At 41.3% G+C, this 23415-nt stretch overlaps 1 protein-coding gene across 5 annotated transcripts in view; it reads right to left on the bottom strand.

The window, feature by feature from the left end:
- Window positions 1-985: 985 nt before the first annotated feature.
- Window positions 986-23415, bottom strand: part of MAPKAPK3 (MAPK activated protein kinase 3) — a 50656-nt gene continuing 28226 nt past the window's right edge. For 4 of the 5 annotated variants that reach the window (XM_069769567.1, XM_069769565.1, XM_069769566.1 and 1 more), the window contains exons 3-11: window positions 16148-16287; window positions 15234-15298; window positions 12980-13059; window positions 11090-11216; window positions 9515-9590; window positions 9214-9338; window positions 7074-7159; window positions 4266-4346; window positions 986-2799 (exon numbers count right to left, since the gene is read on the bottom strand). In XM_069769567.1, coding sequence (XP_069625668.1) covers window positions 2641-2799; window positions 4266-4346; window positions 7074-7159; window positions 9214-9338; window positions 9515-9590; window positions 11090-11216; window positions 12980-13059; window positions 15234-15298; window positions 16148-16287 — 939 coding nt within the window. In that variant the 3' untranslated portion in view covers window positions 986-2640. The remainder of the gene's footprint in view (window positions 2800-4265; window positions 4347-7073; window positions 7160-9213; window positions 9339-9514; window positions 9591-11089; window positions 11217-12979; window positions 13060-15233; window positions 15299-16147; window positions 16288-23415) is intronic. The other variant, XM_069769569.1, reaches the window with a different exon arrangement.

The raw sequence follows: 23415 nt of genomic DNA, 5'->3' as shown, positions 1-23415 counted from the left end.
TCTTCTGTAAAATAAGCACAAACACGTCTGTACAATACTTGCATACACTTCCATGTCTGCCATTTTGAGGCCCTCCTCAGGTTCCCACTGGGCTTTACGGTATTCCGGGATGTTGTCGCTGCAGGGCAGAATGCAAAAGCTGTTAGTCCAAATTTAACAAAATGGGATTGCCCTACTACTATACAGGGACTGAAAGCTGAAGGTGCTGAGCCCAAGGGCATCAGTCCATCACCCCAGCTTCTGAACTGCAGCGTGGTGAAGACTGGAACCCCACAGGAAGGAATCAGGCCCAGATCTGCTTCACAGTTCCCCACGGAAAACTACTCAGGAACAGACACATGTCTTCACGCTCCAGACTGAACTGACAAGCAAGAAGGCACTAGCTGGAAACCGAAAGCTCCTGCTCAAACTTTGGGCAAGAGGGAAGCAAAAATGTGGGCTGCAACAGTTTCCATACCCCTCTACCCCAGGCAGCCAGGACATCACCACAGGACATCCGCAGGCTGCCCTAGTAACTTGGCTAGTGGGAGCATGAATCATCCTGATGGGGCACAGAGCTGGGAAGATAGGAGGGATGTACACAGCACCCTCAGAAAACTTGGATAAAGGGTCTAAACGTGCATCTGGGTCTAATCCCAGCTGTTGCACCCTGAACATGTCACAACTCTTCATTTACCAGTAGTGAATAATATTTGCATAATTCATAGGAGTAATATGATAAAATAAATATATACAGGACATGGTATAATCATAGCGATACCTACATAAACATGAAATAATTTTAAAATACATCCTTGCAGAGATTGATATTTGAAAACAAACCCCTGTAATCCTAAAAAAATGCTCAAAGGTGGGTAGCCTTTGAATGTGGACATCATTGAACACTTTCCTTCTCCCCTTTTCCATCACCTTCAACACAGATGTACCTCACAAAATAGTACAAACTCCGCAACATCTCAATAAAAACAGGGATGACAGGAGGAAGGAATGTTATAACATGATTTATTAAAATCAGTTTATAAAACGCTAGGACCAGTTCACAAAGAAGAATGGAGGTCTCATCCAACACTTTGAAGATGGAAACAGGGCTCCCTGGTCAAGGTCCAAAGCCTCAAGATGATCTTTTTTGGAGGTAACAAGATGTACGTGGCAGTCAGATCTAACGATTTGGATCCTCTCTGGAGCCCTGTTTTCCTTTTTGTCTTTTAACATTCTTCTGAGCCCATTAACACACCAGTAACTCTGTGTGCCTACCACAAAGTAGTTTTTGCCTGCATTGCTGGAAGCACGTAATTTTCATCCTAGACTCTGGTAATACTTTCACAAATATTTGCTTCACTTCAACTAAAAAAAATCCCAAAATACAGCGAGAGGAAATATTTTGATCACAAAATAAAACAAATTAGCAAACCAAGGCTAGGATCCCATAAAACATGAATTAGAATAGGAAAAAAACAATGGGTGGATATACTTATAGGTAATCTCCCTTAGGTGGCAAAAATCTTTGGATCCAGAAACACTGACAAAACACTGCAAATAAAGTCACATCCTCCCCCTCCCTGACCCCAGGAAACAAACCAACCCCAGCACCCCAAAATTTGCTACAATCAGCACATCTTAGGCACGGGATCTGGAGATAATTACCAGAAGGGATGCCGGCAGGCACCAGGGTCCATTCAGAGAACATGCATTTGCCACTTCGTCCTGAATTTCAGAAGTCTCTCTTCTAGAGCAGTCTCTTGTAAACAATTGCATGTCCAGTTGCACGCCCTAGAGGCTGTGGATCCAAGAGGAACAGCAATATTCTCTGCAGGATACTTTCAACTAATTAAATCCTTATTAAAATCCTTCACATAAAGTACTGTTTCAATTAAAAACATTACAAGAGAGGGATCTGACAGTGGCAAGACACGACATAATGGTTACAGTTTAGAAAACTTACATGTTACCAAATGAGAATCCATGACAAACTCAAATCTTCACAGAATACTACATGAAGACTATGAAAATGGAAATGTGTGGATGCTTTTTCCTGTAACAGGAATAACTCTACTATTTAGGTGATATTCTGTAACTATAGGAGGTAAGTTTGGAAATATTGACTATTACCAATTCTAACATGAAATGCCGTCCAGATGCATCCATAATAGAACTGCACCTGTGCTACTCATATAAAGAACAGTGACATTTTTCTCCTTTCTCAGTACTCATGTTTGAACTACTAAAACACTTCTAGCAGAACACTTGGCATTTTTTTCTATTCCCAAGTTTAAAACCGTAGCAGAAGTCACTCTTGTAGATGGCTGTTAAAGCCTCAGTGCATTAGTATGCTGAGACTGCCTCCTGTTCTCTCCTCTTGTCTGCTACAGTTAAAGCCAAAACAAAAACCCGTAACATTTCTGGTATTACTGTACCTTCCCTAGCAATATGTAACAGAATCATATCATATACATTAGTCTTTAAAAGCAAAGCCCTGATTCAAGTTATAAAAATGTAATAATCTTTCACACTGCTCCCTCTTTGCAGGATAGCTTCTTCACAGTCTCATTGCCTTTGTGGTATGGACCGAGTTATTCATACTGATTTTAAATTGTTCCTTTTAACTTTTACCCTCCACCCACAGGTCCTTGGCTTCTCTTCTCATTGGTTATTGCACCCTGGGGCTGCAGAAGAGGTGGCTGCCTGCTTCTGCTTCTTACGGCGTTTATTCAGGAGGCGGTTGTTGGATGTTTTCAAGTCTTTGATTTTCACCTGATCATAGTCCACCCTCATGGTTGCCAAAGCACTGGTCATCTCCTCCTGAAACCAAGGAAGCAATTTATTGAAAAACCTGAGGCAGAGAGCGCACAGCCACCCCACACTACTACCAGGAGATGAACGTACAAAAAGGAACCCACTGTTACACTACAGCCAGAAATAGCTGAGCCCTTTCTGCTGCTATGACTAAAGGCTTCGTTCTACTCATGGACTCATTCAGGAGGAGCTATTCACACAGTGTTTCATATGTGAGCAAGCAGGACTGCACTCCGCTGGCCTAAATTCCACCATGTCTCTATGCCCAGCATTTCTTACTGGCTGGCTCTGGGCCTTCACCAGAGGCCTTCACCTTCCTGCTTTCCTTGCTCTGTTACCAAACTAGGTTAGCAGGAACTAGAATAAAGAGTCCACGCAAAGTTGTTTAAAAGCATGTGCTTCAAATTCACACACTTCCTTAGTCTGAATTAATGTTTAAGTGCAGGCAAATTTTAAACTTTTTAATAAGGTTGTGAACAAAAATCTGCTTAAGTAAATGAATGTCTAGGCATTTAGTTCAGCAAAGGAAAAATGATTAATTGTTATGGGAATGTCAGTGGCCCAAGGGAATACCTCTGGGACCTATACAAAGCACAAGTGTAAGGAGTTCTCAGAAACATGGAAATGAGGAAGGCTAAGTGAAAATATCTGTTTGATCTCTGACTTGGGAGGCAAGCGTTGCCTAGGTCCTATGAAATTTTACTACTACATAGCTCAACAGCTGAGACTATACATCAGTAATTTAAATAAAATCAGTAATCAGTAAATACACTACAGGAATGTTGCAATTATCAAAATGCCAAGCATTGTTAAGTGCAGAAAATTCAGAATTAATTGTAAAAGCATGCCAACCTCATACAGGCCAGCAGGAAAGAGTTAAGGCTTGCAACAACTTTTAGTCTGCCCTATAGTTTCACTTTGCAGGAAGCATTTAACTGTCATCAGTACAAACAGTAGGTGAGGCACCTGGTCAGATGAAGGGAAAGACAGATACATTCTTTTTCTGCCCCCCTGCCAAATGTCATAACAAGACAAGGCTAAGGTTATTTAATGTTGGTTTACAACACAAGAACAGAGTAGAAAACCAGAATGCAGCTCAACCCTCCCACCCTGTCCTCCTACATTTTCATCGTATTCTTCACTATAATGAACTTCGCACTCCCTCAACACTGTCCCTTTTCCTCTGTGGTTACATACAGTGGCTCAGCAGATAGCATCATTAATACCTTTGATCATAAACATCATCTTTGTTGATATTTGGCACAGCTGTAAGGCTGTCAGATGAAGCTCACATAGCATTCTTTTTTTAAACAGTTATCATACTGTTCTAACCAAGACTGCTCATGCTTCCCGTGTTTAATATGGTTGTATACAGAATAGCCATAATCTCCAAGGAAATAAGCATATGCAGAGAAGCCAGCCCATCTAATCTCTTATCAGACCTCAAGAAATCTGAACTATGATTGACTTACTTTAACTTCATCCCAGTGGTCTTTATCCTCTTGCAGGACCCGTGCAGTATGAAGAGGAGTTGGTGGCACTGCCATTGATCTCTGAGAAAAGGGAAAAATACCAAAAGAAGTGTTCTGCAAAATCACATTTGGGAAGTGACTGCTTGCTCTTCTATGCGTATGGAGGGCATAAAACTTTATCTGCTGTCCTTTGGTGGCCCTCATTATTCATGCTTCCAGTCACTCCACAATCAAATTCATGTGTGAGGTAGAAAAGGACTATAGTCCCCACATGACAGCATCTTTAAAGAACAAAATGAGAGAGAAATCAGTGCTGAGTTTCTTTCACTTTGCTCCCTTCCAGTCCAACTGATAACCCTGTGTTGGATAAATTTTTATGTACATTTTAGATTTTAACTGTCATTTCACTATTCATTAGTCAATGTTTTAAAGTGGTTAACTGGACCTTTATCTTCTAGGATTTGTCATAGGAGAAATTTTCTTGTACATATACATTAGCTGAGATTACCAGTTCATCGGATTGTAAGTGTGCCCAAAAGAGGAAATTATACTGTTATTCAGAGTAAGGCACAGTTCAGAAGACCGTGCATCACCTGAGATGCTCTTCCACATAAAACTGAGATCTATGCTCAGCTGCCATGAAAGATCAGTAGGTACTTTAAATTAGAATAAAGTACAATTTCTAAAGCACGAAGCACAGTTCCCTAGCTAAATTCAGCAAGAGTCATGGTATTTCTTGCCAGTCCATAACCCAAACTATGATTTCATTTGGATAGTCTATCTTCCTTATGCTTTCTACCCAAACTTGCTGTCTACTGCTGTGGCGTCCTACACCAGACACAGCTGCATGCCAACAAAGTCTAAGGAGATCCCTGTACATGTCATAAAATAAGCATTCCGTTGGAAGCAGTGCTTATACTCCACCAAGCTAACAGCAGCACTGCAGTACTTAGGGAAGTGGAAGCATAAATCATGACTCCTGCATCCTCTGGAAAAGGATCCTAGCTGGCCAAGGTATAGTTTTATCAAGTACAGCTGGGACGAGAGAAATGGAAAACCAGCAGACTAGCTCTAGTGGTGTCCCTGGGCAGGTGTTGAAGGTGCATGCCCTCCTATCTGCTGTGAGCTGCTACTTGTTAAAAAAAAATAATCTTATCTACAAGCTAACTAGAGGATTACGTGCTCCACCTAAACTGACAATTTTTGCATAGTCCACAATAATACTTCTGCTACCCATCTAATAAAAAAAAAAAAAAAAAAAAAAAAAAAAAAGGAAATAAAGGGGAGAGACAAGCACCCTCCTCTGCCGCTTGTGCAAGGTATCTCCCCATGCATGTTCCCACTCAGGGATTTAGGAGAAGGAAGAACACAGACATTCACTATGTTGGTCTTTCCGTCTCCCTCCCTCTGCCTCATGGGAACAATAGGTTCAGCAGAAGAAAATGCCAACCTGCAGCTCTTAGAGCATTATTCCAGGAACGGTATTCTAGCATGGCTCTTTGGTGCAGCAGAGTCTATAGACCTTGTCTCTAATCTCCTCCTTATTAATTGGTTATATGCATATTTCAAGTAACATGTGTCGCTGTAGGTGGTAGCTTCCTTAGCTATTAGGCACTCATTCTGTGAAATTCATCGCCTGCTGACTTCTGAAACACCTCCTTCTTGGGTCTTCAAACACTTAAAGCTGGAGGTATTTATTCTGAACAGTGATTACATTTTTATTTGCTTAAAAAAGACTTAGAAACATTGTCTAGATTCTGTTCTAGTTCTACAGAGTCTTTGCAACCATAATTTCTCAGCTTTCACAACTCCAAATGAAGACATCTATCTACTTCATCAGGATGTTATATAGCTACATTTCTATATGATTCTAAGGGCTTTCAGATCTTTGAACAGGCATTATAGAAACGGTGACTATTCATCATGCCTCTGTTTTCTGCTCCTTCCTCTGAGGATCAGCATAGACAGAGAAAGCACTATGGGAGAAAAGGGTGTTCTACAGTGCAAGTGATTCTGTTCCTGGCTGATGATGTTTTGGGCAGCGAGAACAAGACTGGTGTCCTTTTAGGCACAAATATGAGAAGTATAATCTATTCTTTTGAGTAACCTACAGAGCAGAGATGATATCCTGAAACTCAGCCTGGTAACTCCTGGGATTCTTGTCTCTTGTTCGAAATAATTAATACTGTATTATTATTTTTTTCTTTTTTCCCCAAAGTATTTTTTAAGGAAAAGTAAATTCAACCAAGTCATAGAATGAAACCTGAACTGGGAACATTAATAGCATTGTGTGCCACCCTATCTGGCAATCTCTTACAGGGCACTAAGCCGAGACCCTTGCTCCTCCCCCACGTATTTCCAAACTCTGCCAAGGATGAGAATTCCCACTAAGCATAGGACTGTGTTCACACTAACACAGCTATGCACAATGGTGCCTGAGACCACTAATAATAGCTCTCTTTAAATCCTGCACTGATGAAGTAAGTACATACAGTTTATTTTTATATTTTTAAAGAGAGTAACACATGCATATGCTGCAGAGTCAACAGTGACTGCCTGCTCACAGAAGATATAGATACATTCAGCTCTTGCTTCCAAGGAAGCTATTGTGGGTGTCTCTCTTTGTGTGTCCTCTGGTAACACCAAGAAGAATTGTGGTTCTACAGGCAGGTGACCCTCTGTGGAGGGCACAGTAGGTTAATTAAGTTATTAACAGTAATCATCATCCTTCTCTTGCTGTGCTATGTGGAGCTACATGTAAGTTCTGCATGTAAGAATTCATCTTGTAAAAAGAGATATGAAACTCACATTAATCCAAGGGTGATTCATAAATTGAGAAACTGTCATCCTCTCTGTTGGGTCAGTCTTCAGTAAATGGCGAATCAGTTGTTTGGCTGAAAAACAGGACCAACGTGGCATATTGTAGTCTACTACTTTGTTAACAAATAACCTTGAGAACACAAAGACCCGCTGAATGAAGAAAGATAACTCTGCAGAACTCAAACCACCTACCTATTGCTGTTACCATGTTAAGAAGCCATATACAGTGTGGCAGGTTACTATGTTCAAAGAGGCAGAACGTGAAAACATCCAACACAAGGTAAGAAGGAAAGACAGAGGATTGGGGATTCCAGCTATGCTATCTACATCACCAAACCAACTGTTTTGAGAGCAAGCAATTAAGAAAAAGAGAAACATAGCAACAGAAAGCTGCCAAGCTGCCTGTCTGAAAGATGGCAACAAGCTTGGCATTATGGGCTGAATGAATGCAGAAGCTGATGTTTTGAGAAATGATGGAAGACAAAAACTAACTGGCACAGGCTGTGGGGAAAAAAAAAAAGGACAATAAACTTTCCTTTGACAACTGAGAGGCCACTAAAAGGACAACAAAGTCAAAGAAATGGATGGCACAAACAGACTTTGCAGCAGCTTTCTGTGAACATGGTATCTGCCAAAGCAAGAGTACTAAGTAACTGAGATATGGGATGATGAGAGTCTAGACAAGTTTCATTAATGCAGGCAGACAGACCAGAAACACTGCATCCAGGGACGTTATTTAGAAAGACTTACACATAACTTCCTGGGGGGAGCCTAGAAAAACTTCTGAGTAAGAGTTCTCTTTTAGAAACATCAAATGCAAGATGACTAAATGCTTGTAAGAAGCTGCCAGAGGTACAAGTTGTAGTTTGTCGAGAGAGGCTGCAAAGGAGTTTTACAGTAGAGATTACCTGGTGTCTAAAATGTAGAAGGAAACAAAAGGAGGGGACCACAAACAGAGCCTGTTAAGATGATTACAGGAAGCTGGAGGGAAATTTAGAGGAATCCTCCATAGATGATGCAACGACAGAATGATTAGATAAAGAAAACCATGACAAGAACAGTAAAAAGGAAGGCTAAAAGAAGCAGTCTGCTGAAGGTGCCTGATCAGCCTAAAAGAATACACATAAACTAGCTGATCTTAGTAGGTTCAAAGGTAGAGGGCACCTATCTTCATCCAGGCAAGCATACAGAAACCCTACAAATTTTTGAAGTGCATGTTCTCTCACCAAGCTCTCCGAGCATTTTAATAACTGCTGTAATATGAACAAGACCCAGGGCAGACAAAATATTAAGCCAGAAACCCATAAGTAAAACATCTTCCTTATTAATGTTCAGTAATCTATGCTGCACACGCAGCCATGAGATCCAATGAGGGGCTGAAATACCACAGATCACAGTATTATCCAACGATAATTTGTTATTGCTAAACAGCAGACAATAACAGGATGCTAGCAACAGCAATATAAAGGGCTTGTTAGAAAAAAAGATGTGCCCAGAGGTTGCTGACCTTTTTCTCTGATGGGTAGGTGAGACTTCCAGCTTATGAGACTGCCAGAATAAGAGGGAATCAAAACTGTCCACTTTCAGGACACTGGTTTGAGCCCATCCAGGTCACAGCTGAACAGCAGCAGCTTTTGGTCAATGACTTACACCAACTAAATTGTTGACCTTGATTTAAGTGGTGGCTGGCAAGTTCCCACATCACAAAAAGCTAGCATGAAAACTTGCCATCCTTACTGGCTGTATCACTAAGGAGGGCAAAGACTGAATAAGTTCTTAAGACAGTTTGCCTTTCTTCCAACTCAGCTTGCATTACAGCTGTCCTGGCAGTTTCCTTTCTCAGGATGAAAGACTGTTGTTTCCAGAGGCTTTAATCTCGGCATTCACTAGCACTAGCTGGATTTTGAAAGAAAGTTTTTAGTAGTCATTTACTTTCTGTAGTACTTCAGTTGCTGCCTAGTATCTAAGTTCCTAGTTGTTCTCTCTATCACCTTACAAAATATTAACTTAAATTCTAAAAGAAAGGGAAACAAAAACTAAGACAGATCTTTAGAAATAGCCTCTTGTAAGCACTCTACCACTGCACAACACCGTGCACATACCCATCAGTAGCAGTGAGCATTGTTACCTTCCTCTGATACTTCAGCCCACTCTGGATTGGGAAACCCGTATTGCCCCATCCGAATTCTTCTCTTCATCCCTGGAGAAATGGCTTGACCAGTGTTTGAGTAGAATGGAGGGAACCCACACAGGCTGTAAGAGTGGACAGAAGAACTCTCAGAACTAGGAAAGTCCTTTCATCTCTTAAAAAGTGCCATACAAGCTTGTCTTCTGCAGGTTGCATGATCCTAGTGGCTAATTACTTGTAAGCGCAGATTTAACAAGATGTGTCCTTCTTCTGTTCATCAAGCCTCTTTCCAAATACTTACAGAATATATGTGATGACACCCAACGACCACATGTCACATGATTTGTCATACTTCTCAGGGCCAAGGACTTCTGGGGCTGAAGAAGATTAAAACCAAAAATTAACAGAGTACCAGATATTTCCTTTCAACTCCATCACCTTAAAAGTAGCAGCACACTTCAACAAATATCGGAGGCATTAAAAAAATGCAACTCACTGCAGGAACTGGGTAGTATTTTTTATTGACAAGTTCCTAAACACATATAATGTAGCTTTAAAAAGGAGGAACAGAGCTGGCAAAATGCCCCACTCTTCACCTTAGTGTCTCTCTGCTCAAGAGAGCACTAAGATTACAGAAAAGCAGAAAAAGCAGCTAAATGTGTACAGAGAGACACCGCGCTGAAAGAGGCAGGAGCATATGTTCCAGAAATCAGAACAGAAAGGACCTACTTGAGCTGTGATAAAATTTTGAACGATACCTAGGTGGAGTGTGTTTAGCTCCAGCAACTACAGAGCACTGTATTTTTCTTCAGCCTCCAGAGCATTGTATTTTTTCACTAAGTAACAAAATTAGAGAGATACATTTAGAGGGGATTTTTCTTTTTTTTCCCTGAAGCAGGTGAACTGACAGAGAGCTTGATTTTGTAAGGAAAATGATTCTCTAAACATATGAGCAATCATGCTGGTTTATAAAAAGGTGTTGAGAAGGAAAACATCAGCTTGTTTGTATACAAATATAAAGGCATAAAAACACATATGCGTAAATTCCTTACTATTTTATCACTAATCCCAGCTAAAAATATAGAAGAAGCATCAGCAAAAAATGCTGGTATCGTAATTATCTGCTAACAATTAATAACAATATCTTTCAATACAAAAAACTTACATCATAGAAGAGAACTAATTCTTCCAAAAAATTAAGCCCTTTTTCCTCCAAAGACATTTTAAGCCTGGACTGTCTCAGTCATACCATATGGTGAATGACTATTAATTCAAAGACCAAAAGGGACGTACTCTAAAACGAGTGCATAAAGGACAGTCTACTGTGGCATTCATTACACAGTGCTCTGTCTTTGGACAAAATGCAGGCAAAAATTCAGCTGCGATTAAGTCGCATTGGTCTTTTATTACTAATTCCTCCATTTGCGAGCTTTAAGAAGCTTTACAGCTGAGGCAATACTCTCCCTGTTCTTTTTTATTGCATTAGTTGCATTAGTTAAGCTAAGGGAAGTTTCGCAAGGAAACACCCAAATAATCACGAAGCTGAGTTCAAATTATGGCTTTTATTGCATCATTCAGAGGAAACATCAGGATTACTTCAAGTGTAATCAGAAGCAACATATTCTATCTCCTTGATCCTTATTTGCATCCCCTGTTAAGGCTGTTTCCTCTGCAATCAAGGAAGAAAGCAGGAGCACTGAACTGTACTGGAACCAGACTAGGTTCGGATTGGATCCCAGTTTAAATTCTGCAGGCTTCCTCTTTGCGTTACATCCACAATAGAGGATTTCCCATCTCTTCCTACAGTCCACAGGCCCAGTATAAGGGGACGGATGACAGACTGAAACACAGAAGAAATGCATCTTGGATAACTTACCCACATAATAAGGAGTGTAACAGGGGGTCTGCAGCGCATTTTGTACACTGGTTTCTTTGGCAAAGCCGAAGTCTGTGAGTTTGAGTACAGTATCCTTCTCTTTAGATGTGTAAAGCAAGTTTTCAGGCTGAAAGGCCACCAAGAGAAAGGATAAACTGGACAATGAAGAGATGTCTCTAGTGAGCTGAAAGGTCAAACCATTCCTGTGTGCCTGGATCACCACCAGCATCTGGGTCTTATTACTTCTCTCACATCCCCACTATACCATGCAGAAAGTTCCCTCCCAACATTTTTGCTCAGACTAAGGATCAACATCCTTCTCAACATGGTATTTAGGACAGCAAATCACAAGACTCTCATCAGGTCCCACGGGCATCAAGTCTGGCTTCTTGAACCTCTCTCTAGTTCACTGCACTTACTAGGATCGTTCTGTCTGATCAACACCAGTTGATCTGACAGCACTCTCTACCACACTCAAGTAGCTGAGATAGAAGACAAGAGAAGTCATCAGGCAAACTCTCTATGAGCAACTGATATAACCCTGTCAGAATTAACTGACACAGACACAGTCCTCTTCCAGCTCCCCCCCTCCTCTGTCTCCTGAAACCTGAGTTAATTCCAGTCTTGCTCCACACTCTGTAAAGGCTCTCCAAAACCAGAAATGGCACAGAGGGAAGTACAAGCTCTTGTGCACAGGAACAGGGACAATGGCACAGCTGCAGAATCTGCAGTTGTTTGAAATTGTTTTCCAGTTTCTCAGTCATAAGGAAGCTATGCCCTCTTTCACACTAGTGTTTAGGGACATACAGAAGGAGGAAGGGTTTGAAAGAAAACAGGATTTAGGATCTATTAAACAATTTGAACCATTTCTATGTTAGTTCACTAAGTGTGTGTTGGGGGTTTTTGGGGCTAAGCGCTTCCGTTTCTGTGCTGGTGATAGGCAATGGCACATAGCTCCACAAAAGTGAATACATTTTCAGTCTCTTAACTGTTAAGTTATTCTCTGATTCCCACCTAAAGAACCCTCAAACATACCCCTCAGTGACACCAAGCAATGGCAGTTCTCCCTCCAGCTAAACATGCAGAAGCATCTGTAGAAAATTCACAAACTCAGAACTGCAGAATCAATCAGATGCCTCAGTCTATCATTATGTGACCTGCTCTCCAGCACATTCCATCACACTGCCGTATTGCTACGCTAGAAATGCCTTGTTGCAGCTATCTTGTCTTTGCTTATGCTGTGCACTTTACAGAATGAAAACAAAATACAATACTACAAACCCTGTCAAATCTCTATGACAAGATCTGTGTACAAACTTTAGCTAGTAAAACACACTGTTGCACATGGTAGTAACTGAGATCTTCCCATTTTCTGCAGTAATTATATATACTATTGAACTGAGTTGGATGCATGGAATTGGTATTATTCCTCCCATATATGCAGTTTCTCCTGTTTCTGAAGGGGGGTTTGGTGTTTGTTTTGGGGTTTTTTTGTTGTGTTTTTTTTTTTTAGGGAAGTACGATTCTGAAAACTAATAACTGGCAAAGACTACATAGAGATATAGCATCTAGTATAAGTTCACTTCAGGCAGTGTTATTTTCTTGTTAATTAACTGGATTGCAAGCTGGTAGTACCTCTTTAATTAACCATCTGACTATCACCAGATTCTTCTGCATTCCATATACAACTGGAAGGCATTAGCATACATGAATATTCTGACCTTTGAGTGGTTGCAAACTAGTTGTGAACAGATCCCTTCTCACACTGGCAGAGGAATAGGAACACTCTGACCACCTGATTGTACTCCTAGTTCTATTTAAACCACCACTGCCCATTTATTTTTCTGCCTTATGCTCTTTTCTCCATGCCCGCACACCTTCAGGCCTCACCTTGACATCTCTATGGGCAATGTTCATTGAATGCAGATACTGGATGGCTGTTCCGATGTCTCTCATTATTTCAGAGGCCTCTATAAATACAATTTTAGAGAAAGGTCACATTAACATTCCCACTGTAACTCAGGGACATGCCTGGGAATGCTTATGACTTACAAACAGCTTGCTAGAATACAGGGCTAGCGTCAAGACTAGAAAACCTAAAATTAGCCCTAACAGCTGTGTTTTGGTTTTGCAGGCAACCATACCCCCCAGCTCCTTGGCTGCTCAGCCCTCCTCCTGAGCAGACACTGCAACTGAGCGGTTGAGACCCCTGCTTTTTATGAGCTTGTAAATTTGTGCTTTAATTTGCTCACCAGAAAAGCAGCAAGAGCAGAGCAGGTACGCAAGCAACATGCAAGACTCTGGAGAAAGAAGCCCCAACCAGGACATATCCCTGGTTGTCCAGGACATGTCCTTGGTTGTCAGAGACAGAAGTTTAACTTTCAGCTTCTAGTTCAGGGGTAATAGGAGGATCTAACAGATTTTCTAAAAATAGAGCAACATAACAATATGATAATTTTAGGATAGGTCACATCTTCATTCCTCACTGTCTTTAGAAGTTCTTCCTCAGGAGAAACAAAATCAACAGTTCTATTCTGCAATGCCCAAACTGCCACCTTTGAAATAATATGTTTCTAAAATTTAACATAACTCCAGTGGGAAATTCTAGTGGTTGGTGAGCTGCCTTGCAACAGCAGTACTCTTGAAGATTGGAAGAGTTACAGAGGTTTCAGAACAGGGAGGAGTGACATTCCCATTGTACTAAGTGAACATTATATTACATCTCCACTGACAGGGAAACAGAATTAGCAACTTCAACCTGATCCTCTGTTTTCTGCACAGGTAGAAACCTCAGCTGCAGTAGTAAGAGAGAAGGTAGAAATTCTTGTACTGCAACCTGGAATCCTTTTTCACATGGCTTGAGATTGTGTAATTTCAATCTCAGGCAAGGAAAATCAGAAGGTAGAAACATACATCTTCGGGGAAAACCTTGCACAACCTCCTTCTTCCTGGCCCAGGCCAAAGACCCTGGCTCCTAATGGGAAGTTGTGGCTGATACATAAACAGCCAGTGAACCTTGGGAATTCAGTGGAACAGGGCTCATTTATCTCAGGAAAGAATGAGCGTGGGGTTTTTTGTTTAACACTCCCAGATGATTTCTGAGTAAGTATTTAGAATGTTATACAATGGTATTTAATGTAGAAAAATCACGTTTTTAGCAGAGTGAAGTCACTAATGATCATGGAACCAGTTCTCCCCCTGGCATCTTATATTTTAGAGAGGAACAAATAAAGTTCCTGAAGACGCTCATTTTCCCTACATGAGTCTCTCATACCACTTAAAGGATTCATCCCAGGCTAGGAAATGCAGGAACACAGGACCAAAAAAAGCCTGGCCTCTATACCAGACTTGCAAAACAGTCACAGTAATTTACAAGCTCAGGTGTAAATTTTTCTTCCGATCATTTTGTCACATTGCTAGTTACAAAGACTAACATTTTTACTCCTGAGCAGGAACAAACTCTTGTCTGTTGTGAATGGGCAATGAGAACTGCAGTCAAGCACACCTGTGGTACTCTACAAGTAATAAATAGCAAAGACAATAAAAATGGCAAGACTATTCTATTGCAAGCTCTGTCACTGACTCATAGCAGGTCTTTAAACTTGCATATAGTCCCTATTACAGATGAGCAGGCTTGTTTACAGTGTGGCTAATAACACTTCCTTTCAAGTAGTACTTTAAAACCCTTGAATAAGAGATGTTTCATCAAATGTGATTTGCTTGTTATATTCATCACCTAACAGTATAGTTGCGCACAGTGATGCTGCTTGAGGGGCAGCCAGAAGAGAAATCACAGAAGGAGCTGAGTTGATCATGTTAGAGGTGGTCTGGCAGGAGACCAAGGACCAGAATAACAGAGGCTGCGGTGGTTCAGAAATGAAGAAGCTGAGCTGATTTGTATGAAGAATTTTCCTCTAAACCTTCTACATTGTGCCTGAACTCAGCCAATTCTGGTAATTCCTGACTTTCGGAAACTTTTAAAAAAAACTGTTTAATACAGAGTTGGATTGAAAATTAAAAAAAAAAAAAATTACAGACAAAAATCAAATCAAAGAAAAAATCCTGTAAGGGAACTAAGCAAGGAGACAGAGAAAGGGAGAAGCGTTCTTTCACAAACTTTAAAACTAAACTTGTGATTTTTCACCTCTCTCAGTGAAAGCTTGATCTCCTCTCTCCTGGATCCTGCTAAACAGCTCTCCTCCCTCCATGCTGAAACAAAGAACACAACCCCCCCCCCACGTTACATAAGCAGAAAAGATCAAATTAACACCTGATCGTACATCCATATAATCGCACAGAACCATGGCAGGAACAGATCAGAAGAGACTACAGGCAGTCTCCTATGCCAATGCTTCCTAAACATCACACTCATTTGAACCAATGCACAAAGCCATTCTGATATGGAATAAATAGAAAACAAAACAAGACCAAGGAGTTTTGATGCTTTCAGTTTAAAGTACCCTGTCACAAGGAACATGACACACATAGTTGGGAAGTCAGGTACGCTGGCACTGGGCGGCTGACAGTAATCTTGTTTTATGTAGGGGTTGGAGATGAAGGAAAAAGAAAGAGGGAAGCAAAGATACTAAAAAGGATTATTAATTTGTTGCCAGTGAAGATGACAATAACTGTGGTATTAGAGATCAAAGAGACAATAGGAAAAGTTAGAGTCAAAATAGTAGCAAAAAGGATCATGTCACATCATTGGATTTACATCTTAAGTTGGAAGCCAATCACAATCAAAGTGCATCATATTTGTAGAGACATATCTGTCAAGATTGTTTTAATTAGTCAATGTTTTAATGAGGACAATTGTCATGGAGTACAAGGAAAATTTATTTTCTGATTAAGGTTCCTCATTCTTCCATCATTCAAGATGGCTAGAGCAGCTATACATTTCCCTAGCAGTTCCATAAAGACAACAAAAGGTTTGCTGTGCAAACCAAAATCATGCTGCTGAGAAAGCTCACCTAACTCTAATCTAAGACAGCACATTCTCCCATTCCCTCCACCCCCTCAAAGAGCAATGCTTCATGGGAAGCTGCTGCTGGTCCATACCATTCCATGACAATGAGGAGGCATCTCTTTCCATGGTGTATATTCTCATAAACATCCAGGACATGGACAATGTGGGGACACCCTGATGCTCGCCAATGATACTCTACTTCCTGACGGGCTTTTGGGTTGTCATACAGGAGCTGTAAAGAAACAGGAGAAAGCAATGTCAGTGAGCCAGCATCATTCTGCTTTAAATTGGCACCTGCATGCATTTCAGCTCAGAGATGGTGGCAAAGGCTACTCTTAGCACTTTCTCCAGCCAAAGGATGACAATCCATCACAAGACTTTCACCATCTCTGGTCTGTCCAGCTTCCTAAATTGAGGAATACAGAAAGAACAGGTCCCTTGGAACTGGAAGGACCTCGAGTGGCAGTGAGGAGAGATTTTGAATCTGAGATGGAGACAGACCTATCTCACCCACCTCTGAATGGGAAACAGCATTTTTTTTTCCTACTTGTTTGCAGTACTTGCAAACAGAGGAGAATCCTGCTAAGGACAATAACCCTCCCACCTGACGCCCAGCTGCTGGGAGAAGAGACTTCTAGGTGCAGTGCAAATCCTTAAAGTTCAGTGAGATTTAAAACAATGAGGATTTTCACACTGACTCTGAATGTGCTTCTTAAATACTACACAATTTCTGACCCCTTCAGGGTCAGAAAGGGGCCTTAGACTATCTAGGTACTTGAACTTCTTTCTCTGCCTCATGCAAGGCCACCTTATTTTAAAGGCGCTAATCTCTAGAAGGGAGGCAAGAGCTCATCTTCCCTGATCCTGCAACCTCATACACAAGAAAAGTGTCCCTTCCCATCTGAAGGACTGCTCTGTATCAGACTTTGCAACTGAGCTTTCGTGCAACAGGGACACATTGCTGAATCATGCCTTTTCTTCTCTGCCTCATCTCTCTTGACACCACTAACACTTTGTGACAGAGACTCTCTCTTTACTGCACATTTATACGGTTTCTACACAATATGGTTATGATCTGAGTTTGATACTTTATGCTCTATAGTAATAATCATCGTAATGATGGGGCAGCAACAAAACTGATGCTATATAAAGCATTGTTAAATGCATTGAAACAGAATAAAAAACAAGCAAAGAACAATCACCTCTCATCTATTCGCCTTAGGAAAGGACTACAACAACTGTGGGGGAACTGTTTTCAAACAGGCAAACAAAAAGTATCGTTGTTGCGCTATTAGGCCTTAGCCTGAAGCTCTTCTCACTCATGTTTGCCATCAGGTCCCAGTCAAAACACAACTGCATGATAATTGCTGAAAACAAGTATTAACATGCAACCTGTCATTAGGGACCTATGATTCAGTCCAGGAAAATGAGATTGCTTTTCCATCCAGTCGCCAAGCTAAGGCACAAATGGTGTCACACGCACCTCTCAATATCAGGAAACACATGATTTAAAGGTCACAGGAAGGAAGTCGCAAATTCTGGTTTCTTTATTGACTCCAACACAGACAATTTGCATCACTGGAAAAAAAAAAGCTTACACTTCTTTGCTGTTTCAATGTCCCTTTCAGCAAAGCAGACACAGTAACCTGGCAGGAAAGACCTGTAACATTTTATGAAATGCTGAGGAAGCTCTCGGGAACCACTAGACAGAAGGTAAGAGGCTTCTCTTCTTTTCCAGGCTGGGAACAGGAAAAGGGTGACAAGTGCTCCTCTGCTGAGTGCATATTTTTGTGAAGCTCAGAGAGGTTGCAGGAGGGGACAAGTGGTCTTGGGAGGGCTGCTGGCTCCTTAGCAGAATGGGCAGGGAGCCTCACCACCGTGACCACCCTGCAGGCTCCCTCAGCTCCGCTCCAAAGGCTCCAGCATGACACCAGACTTTCAGCAGTGTAAGGAGCTGAAGAAGCTTTCTTGCCAAGTTCAATGCCCTCACAGCCAACCTACTTCTTCCACCGCTGTCGTTCTGCACCCAGAGCACACCCTTTTCAGATCACTAACTATCCGCCTCTTCCTTCCTGCTCCAGCCTGGCTATGGCCTGATTTCCAACACAAATAACTTCCTAAAGAAAGAGATGGCTCCAATTCGGACAAAAAGCCCATTAGCGAGTCCAAGTGCAGTTGCTTTACTTCTTTCAGCCATGAGCCCATTCAGCAGCTTTTCCTTCACAGCCACTATGTTCTAGCTCAGTAGAACTGTCTATCAGCATTTTCCCCTCTGCCCTTCTGAATTTGGGCTGTTGCCTAGAGGTCTCTTTAAAAGTTCATTAAATTATGTGTGCAACAATAAAGCCCAAACACCCTCAGGACTAACCAGGCCATTTAGAAAAGCATTACAGCATTTACTGCTTGGATATTACTGGATTAATGCCACTTCTGAGCAGGATGCTTTAAAAACCCTCTCACCTATCCTGTGCTACTAATTAGACATAACCATTCTCTTTACTAATGTTAACTGCACTATAATCTGTGTATCTTGTGCTTGCACAGTGTGCAGAGATGTTGTTTTTCATGTTTGTACCAAGTGCTTATGAAAATTGTTTCACAGAATTGAATTCTCACTCTCTAAAGAGCTTTTACAAGGCATTTTGATACACACAAGGATGCTACAGTTTCTTTTCTCCACCCCTACAAGCAAGTTTCATATAGTCCTTGGTGCCACACTTAAATGTACTCATGTCAAGATGACACCTGGAGAAGCAGAGAAAAGGAAATGCAAAAATAAAGAGCAGATACACATACCAAGCAACATCTGATATATCAACCAACTGTTAACCCTTGGATTTCTCCTTCTGAGCCTTAAAAATAAATTAAATCTTTTCCTTATGTCTAAAACCAGAAGCCATAACTATACCTTTTAAGACATCTTACAGATGCAGACACGTGTAAAATGAAAGCCAGGCAGGGTTGAAAGCACCAATTTCTACAAAATTCAGGTAACGATTTAGAAACACAGACTAAAATTCTAACCCTATGGTTAAATTTAACAAACTTGCAAAAAACATAAATGGACATTCTGCCATCTTCCTAAGCCTGAAGAGAGACTGTCCTTCTATTGCTGCAATAGCTTTGATAAGACTATGACCAGGCTCCCCTGACATTCTCCAAAAGCACGGAGGTAGCTGTGAACAAACACAGAGTTTCAGATAAGTTTTCCAGCACTTCTCGTTCACACTGGTTTGAGGAAAGAGCAGCTTTGTCAAACAGTATCAGCTCAAGGAGCCCCCAGTCAGCCCCTAGAATTCCCACACAGTTCAGCTGAGTCACAGCTTGTCATGATGGGCTGTGGGCAGGATGATGAACCAGCCTAACTTCAAAATAGAGACAAACCCAAGAAACATGCCCCATCTCCCAATTTTTCATTAAGTCAGATCAGTGATCCAACGCACAATGCACAGTAGCCTGTGTGGTCAGGCAACACAGTTTGGAACAGGAGCTGCATAGTAGAAAACTGTATTTTTTGCTGGAACTCAGCATTGCCGAACCACTGCCTAAAAGAAGCAGACGAAGAAAGTATTAAGTTATTCACAGGGAGATCAGCAAAAACAGAGGCGATGGAAGGCAAGAAGGTACAAGAGCTCTAGAGCCCTAACCCCTAGGGATTCACACAACTCTTCTTGGTATCTGAAAAAGCTGGACAGGGAAGAGAACTGTGCCTGTTTCTGAGGAACAATGGGGCAGATGCCAGCAGACACTCCAGGATGCCCTGCTAATTCAGGGCCTGGGCAGCGGAGGGAGGCCTGAACTCTTTCAGTTCTGGGGTAATGGCCTAATTCAGGTTATCGAGCACCTGCAAAACAAATTCTAAACTGCAGCTTGGAAGGCCAGCTCTGTGAAATTTCTCCCTATGGAGAATTTCTTGATAGAAAAAAAAAAAAGGAGACTAAAAAGTGACACAATATCTTCCAATTGCTTTTCCATCGATTCAGTGTTGTGTAAGCAAGGAAGGATAGCAAGAACCCTCATACCTTAATGGTCTGATCTATACAGGAAATAGCCTTCTAAGGACTCCAGGGAGCGGCAAGCGATTTTCTGGACTCTGAAATTGTAACAACAGAGAGAGAGAAGATATCCATGGGCACAGGTATGAAACAGGCTGAGAACAGGAAGCAATGACTTCTCTGTGACTTTCTTTTTACTAGGCACTAGCAGATTACACAGATTACTATTACACCTGCTACCTGTTCCCTACACAGGGGATTAAGACTCCCACATATGCTTTTTTTTTTTAATTTACTTTAAACTTCAGCAATTCTTCCTAGTTCCAAGCAGTTGCGGTGCTTGAATTAGAACTGTTACAGGCTCAGTTCTCATCTACTGCACATGCCACGTTAAAGCAGCATCTGACACTGCAAGCATCTTTTACTTACTTGCGCCAATTCCAGAATCTGAACTCTCCTTCAACAATCAGTTTTATAATCTCTACACTATTTTCCTCACAGGAAGGCTTCCCATTATTAAAACAAAAATGGGACCAGCAGAAACTTTCAGTCCTAGGGGCCCTCAACATGTAATACTGATATACAGGCACTTAAACACAGCTTGCTTTATTTTTCTAGCTGGGAAAAAGTCTCTGCTCAGGCATAAGTGGGTAAATGTCTAACTTCTTTTGCTTTCTTTTCTTTTTGCATGTAGCTGTTACAAAAATGCTGAATCCTACAAATAAGTCTTGGAATCTAAATTCACGCTGATGCACAGAAACTAACACCATTTGCTGCAGAGCAGCTCTTCTAGTCGTTCTTTATTCAAGAGGGTTTGATAGCAAAAGGAGGCTTGGATAATGTTTCTTTCATCTCCTCCCTCCCCTATGCTACAAAAAGAAGGGGCGGGGGGGGAGACAAAAAGAGCTATCACTATGGCTTTGGACATTTTGTCTTTTATTACATCCTGATTATTTGCACTACATCTATTAATTCAATGTTAACAATCTTTATCTGTTTCCAGATCTCTTCATAAGGGATAAAGCCATCCTTTGTGTTAGAATGCTAAAGGAATTGAAATTATCAAGGTTTTCTTCTTCACGCATCAGCACTGCCAGTCAGTCAAGCTGCAGCAAGAAGCATGTGTCTTTTTGCAACAGCAGCCCAGCAAGCAGGGAAATCCACACATGCAAATCTCGAAGAAAGCACTGCATTTTTTCTTAAAATAAAAAAATAGAACACAATTCTGCTGGAATTATTTATTACTGAAGCATCAGTCTATAGAGAAGGAATAACACCAGGGTAGGAACAGGTAGTGGGTCATCACTAAATCTCTCACTTTTCTGCTTTTATTTCACATCCAGCTTAGGCTATTAGAAATTAAATCTGCTTGGAGGCTTCATTGAAACAAACTGTCATCCCAGTTCCTGCAGAGCTGTCCAAGCTGCTCCACACTTGGCATTAACTGGCATCTCCATCAGTGCTCAGGTAGACAGTCCCAGCGGTGGGCTTCTCCAAGTTAATAATAGTAACAACAGTTGGGTAGCATGATTTTGCCACACTCCTGCCTGTGGTATCAAATTCTTTCGCTCAGCCTACTGAGTATCAGGGTTTTACTGTCTGCACTGCGGGACCCTCCTCTATCCACCTCTTCCCTCCAGTCTTCCAATCTCTACTCAGCTTATCTTCTGAAATGGCAAAAGCTACAACAGATCTTTGGTATCTTGCCGGCACAAGCGAAAATGAAGAGGACTAAGAGAGGACTGCTTGCACATGGTGTCAGAGTCACACGCGGAAACCTATTTCCTGCTGACACACAAGGCTTCAAATTTCTTAAGCACACATTTTAAGGGGAAAACAGGAGAAAGAGTAGAATGGACAAAGATAAAAAGAACAGGGTAACAGAGAGATGTGCTCTTTTGTAGGAGTTTGCGCACTGGACGTACAGCAAATCCGCTGAAGAATTTAGCTCTCCGAGCACTCCTGCTTCTCCATCCCCAGAGAGTGTACACCACACAAATATTATTTTCTCCAAGCCTCTCTCCTGCAGTGAATCAACTAGGTCTCTCAAAAATAACTTTGGTGTGGTTCTGAATTTTATTTATTGTAGCAGTATTCAAATCACCACCAGGCACTCAATATGACTCTACAACCTGAGGTAAATAAATGAGACATACCACTATTAATTCTCTAATTACACATGCATCTAACCATTCACTCTGCAAAGGTCAACTGTATTTGTTCATAAATGTTAGTGGAGATATGGCAAATACAACTGAAATGGCAAAGCAGTAGGCCAGTATACATTTCAAAGGTATCCCCTTGCACATGAAAGATTAGCATGAACGGCAGGCACAAAAAACAGCAAAAAATGCCCATGAGGAAAAGCTACTGTCCTGATAAATACTCTTATAATATTACATGAATCTATTTGTACTGCAGTGCCAAAAGTATGCAGCTGTACATTCAATACTATGGGGTATATATAGATTTAAATAAAAAGCATGCTATGTGTTTTGCTACAACCGTAAGATTACTTTGCATTTTAATACTGTGCTTGCTCTGCTGTGTGGATGGAAAAATAACTCCTATTGGCACCTTAAGATTCCAGTTATACTCAGTTGTGACAGGCTACAAACCAGCTACATGCGGCTTCTATTTTATTCAAAATACTGCAACTGTATTTTAAAAGAAAAATAAATCACCAACAGTTACTAACATGCTGTTAACAGACATGAACATCCTCAAAGGCTTTGTTATACAAGGAGGCCTAGAGATCCGCTCCTCTCTCTACCTTCTCCTTATGACAACTTCTACCACAAAACACTGCTGTTTAGCCAGCACTGACAACTGCATTCAATACCTGCAGTCAACATTCAGCATCTGGGGAGACCTGCTGCAAATCCCTTTCCAAAACCCATACACACTACAAAACATCCTTTCTTTCCTGCATTCTTTAATATGCATATTATGACCATCTGAAATGAAACAAAATTGGGAAGTGCTCTAGAGGTCTTTCCACCCTTCATTTTAAAACCTCCTCTTTCTCCGGGGATTGGCAGAAACGCAGGATAAACAGGCAAGCCACAGGATTTGTGTTCACACTCTTTCCATGTCTGATCTTTGGTCTGTAGGACCTTGATACGGCTTTGCTCTGTGCTGAGATGCTCTTCTCTGCCAAAACAATCATCTCCTTCCTCAGAGCAGGATTTTGACTGCAGTGCCTGCACAGACAGCACAGGACACCTGGCAGCTGTAGCACACAGGATGTTCAGCCTGATGTGCCAACATTGCTCTGCCTATAGCACACTCAGGTTACCAGCATAATGCCAAATTTTCCAAAACCTCATATGGCATATGGCATAAAACCTACAATAAACTGGGAT

The sequence above is a fragment of the Haliaeetus albicilla genome, chromosome 24, assembly GCF_947461875.1.
Source record: "Haliaeetus albicilla chromosome 24, bHalAlb1.1, whole genome shotgun sequence".
Taxonomy (NCBI): domain Eukaryota; kingdom Metazoa; phylum Chordata; class Aves; order Accipitriformes; family Accipitridae; genus Haliaeetus; species Haliaeetus albicilla.
The sequence above is the reverse complement of the archived record's forward strand: the minus strand, read 5'-3'. Positions and strand labels throughout refer to the sequence as shown.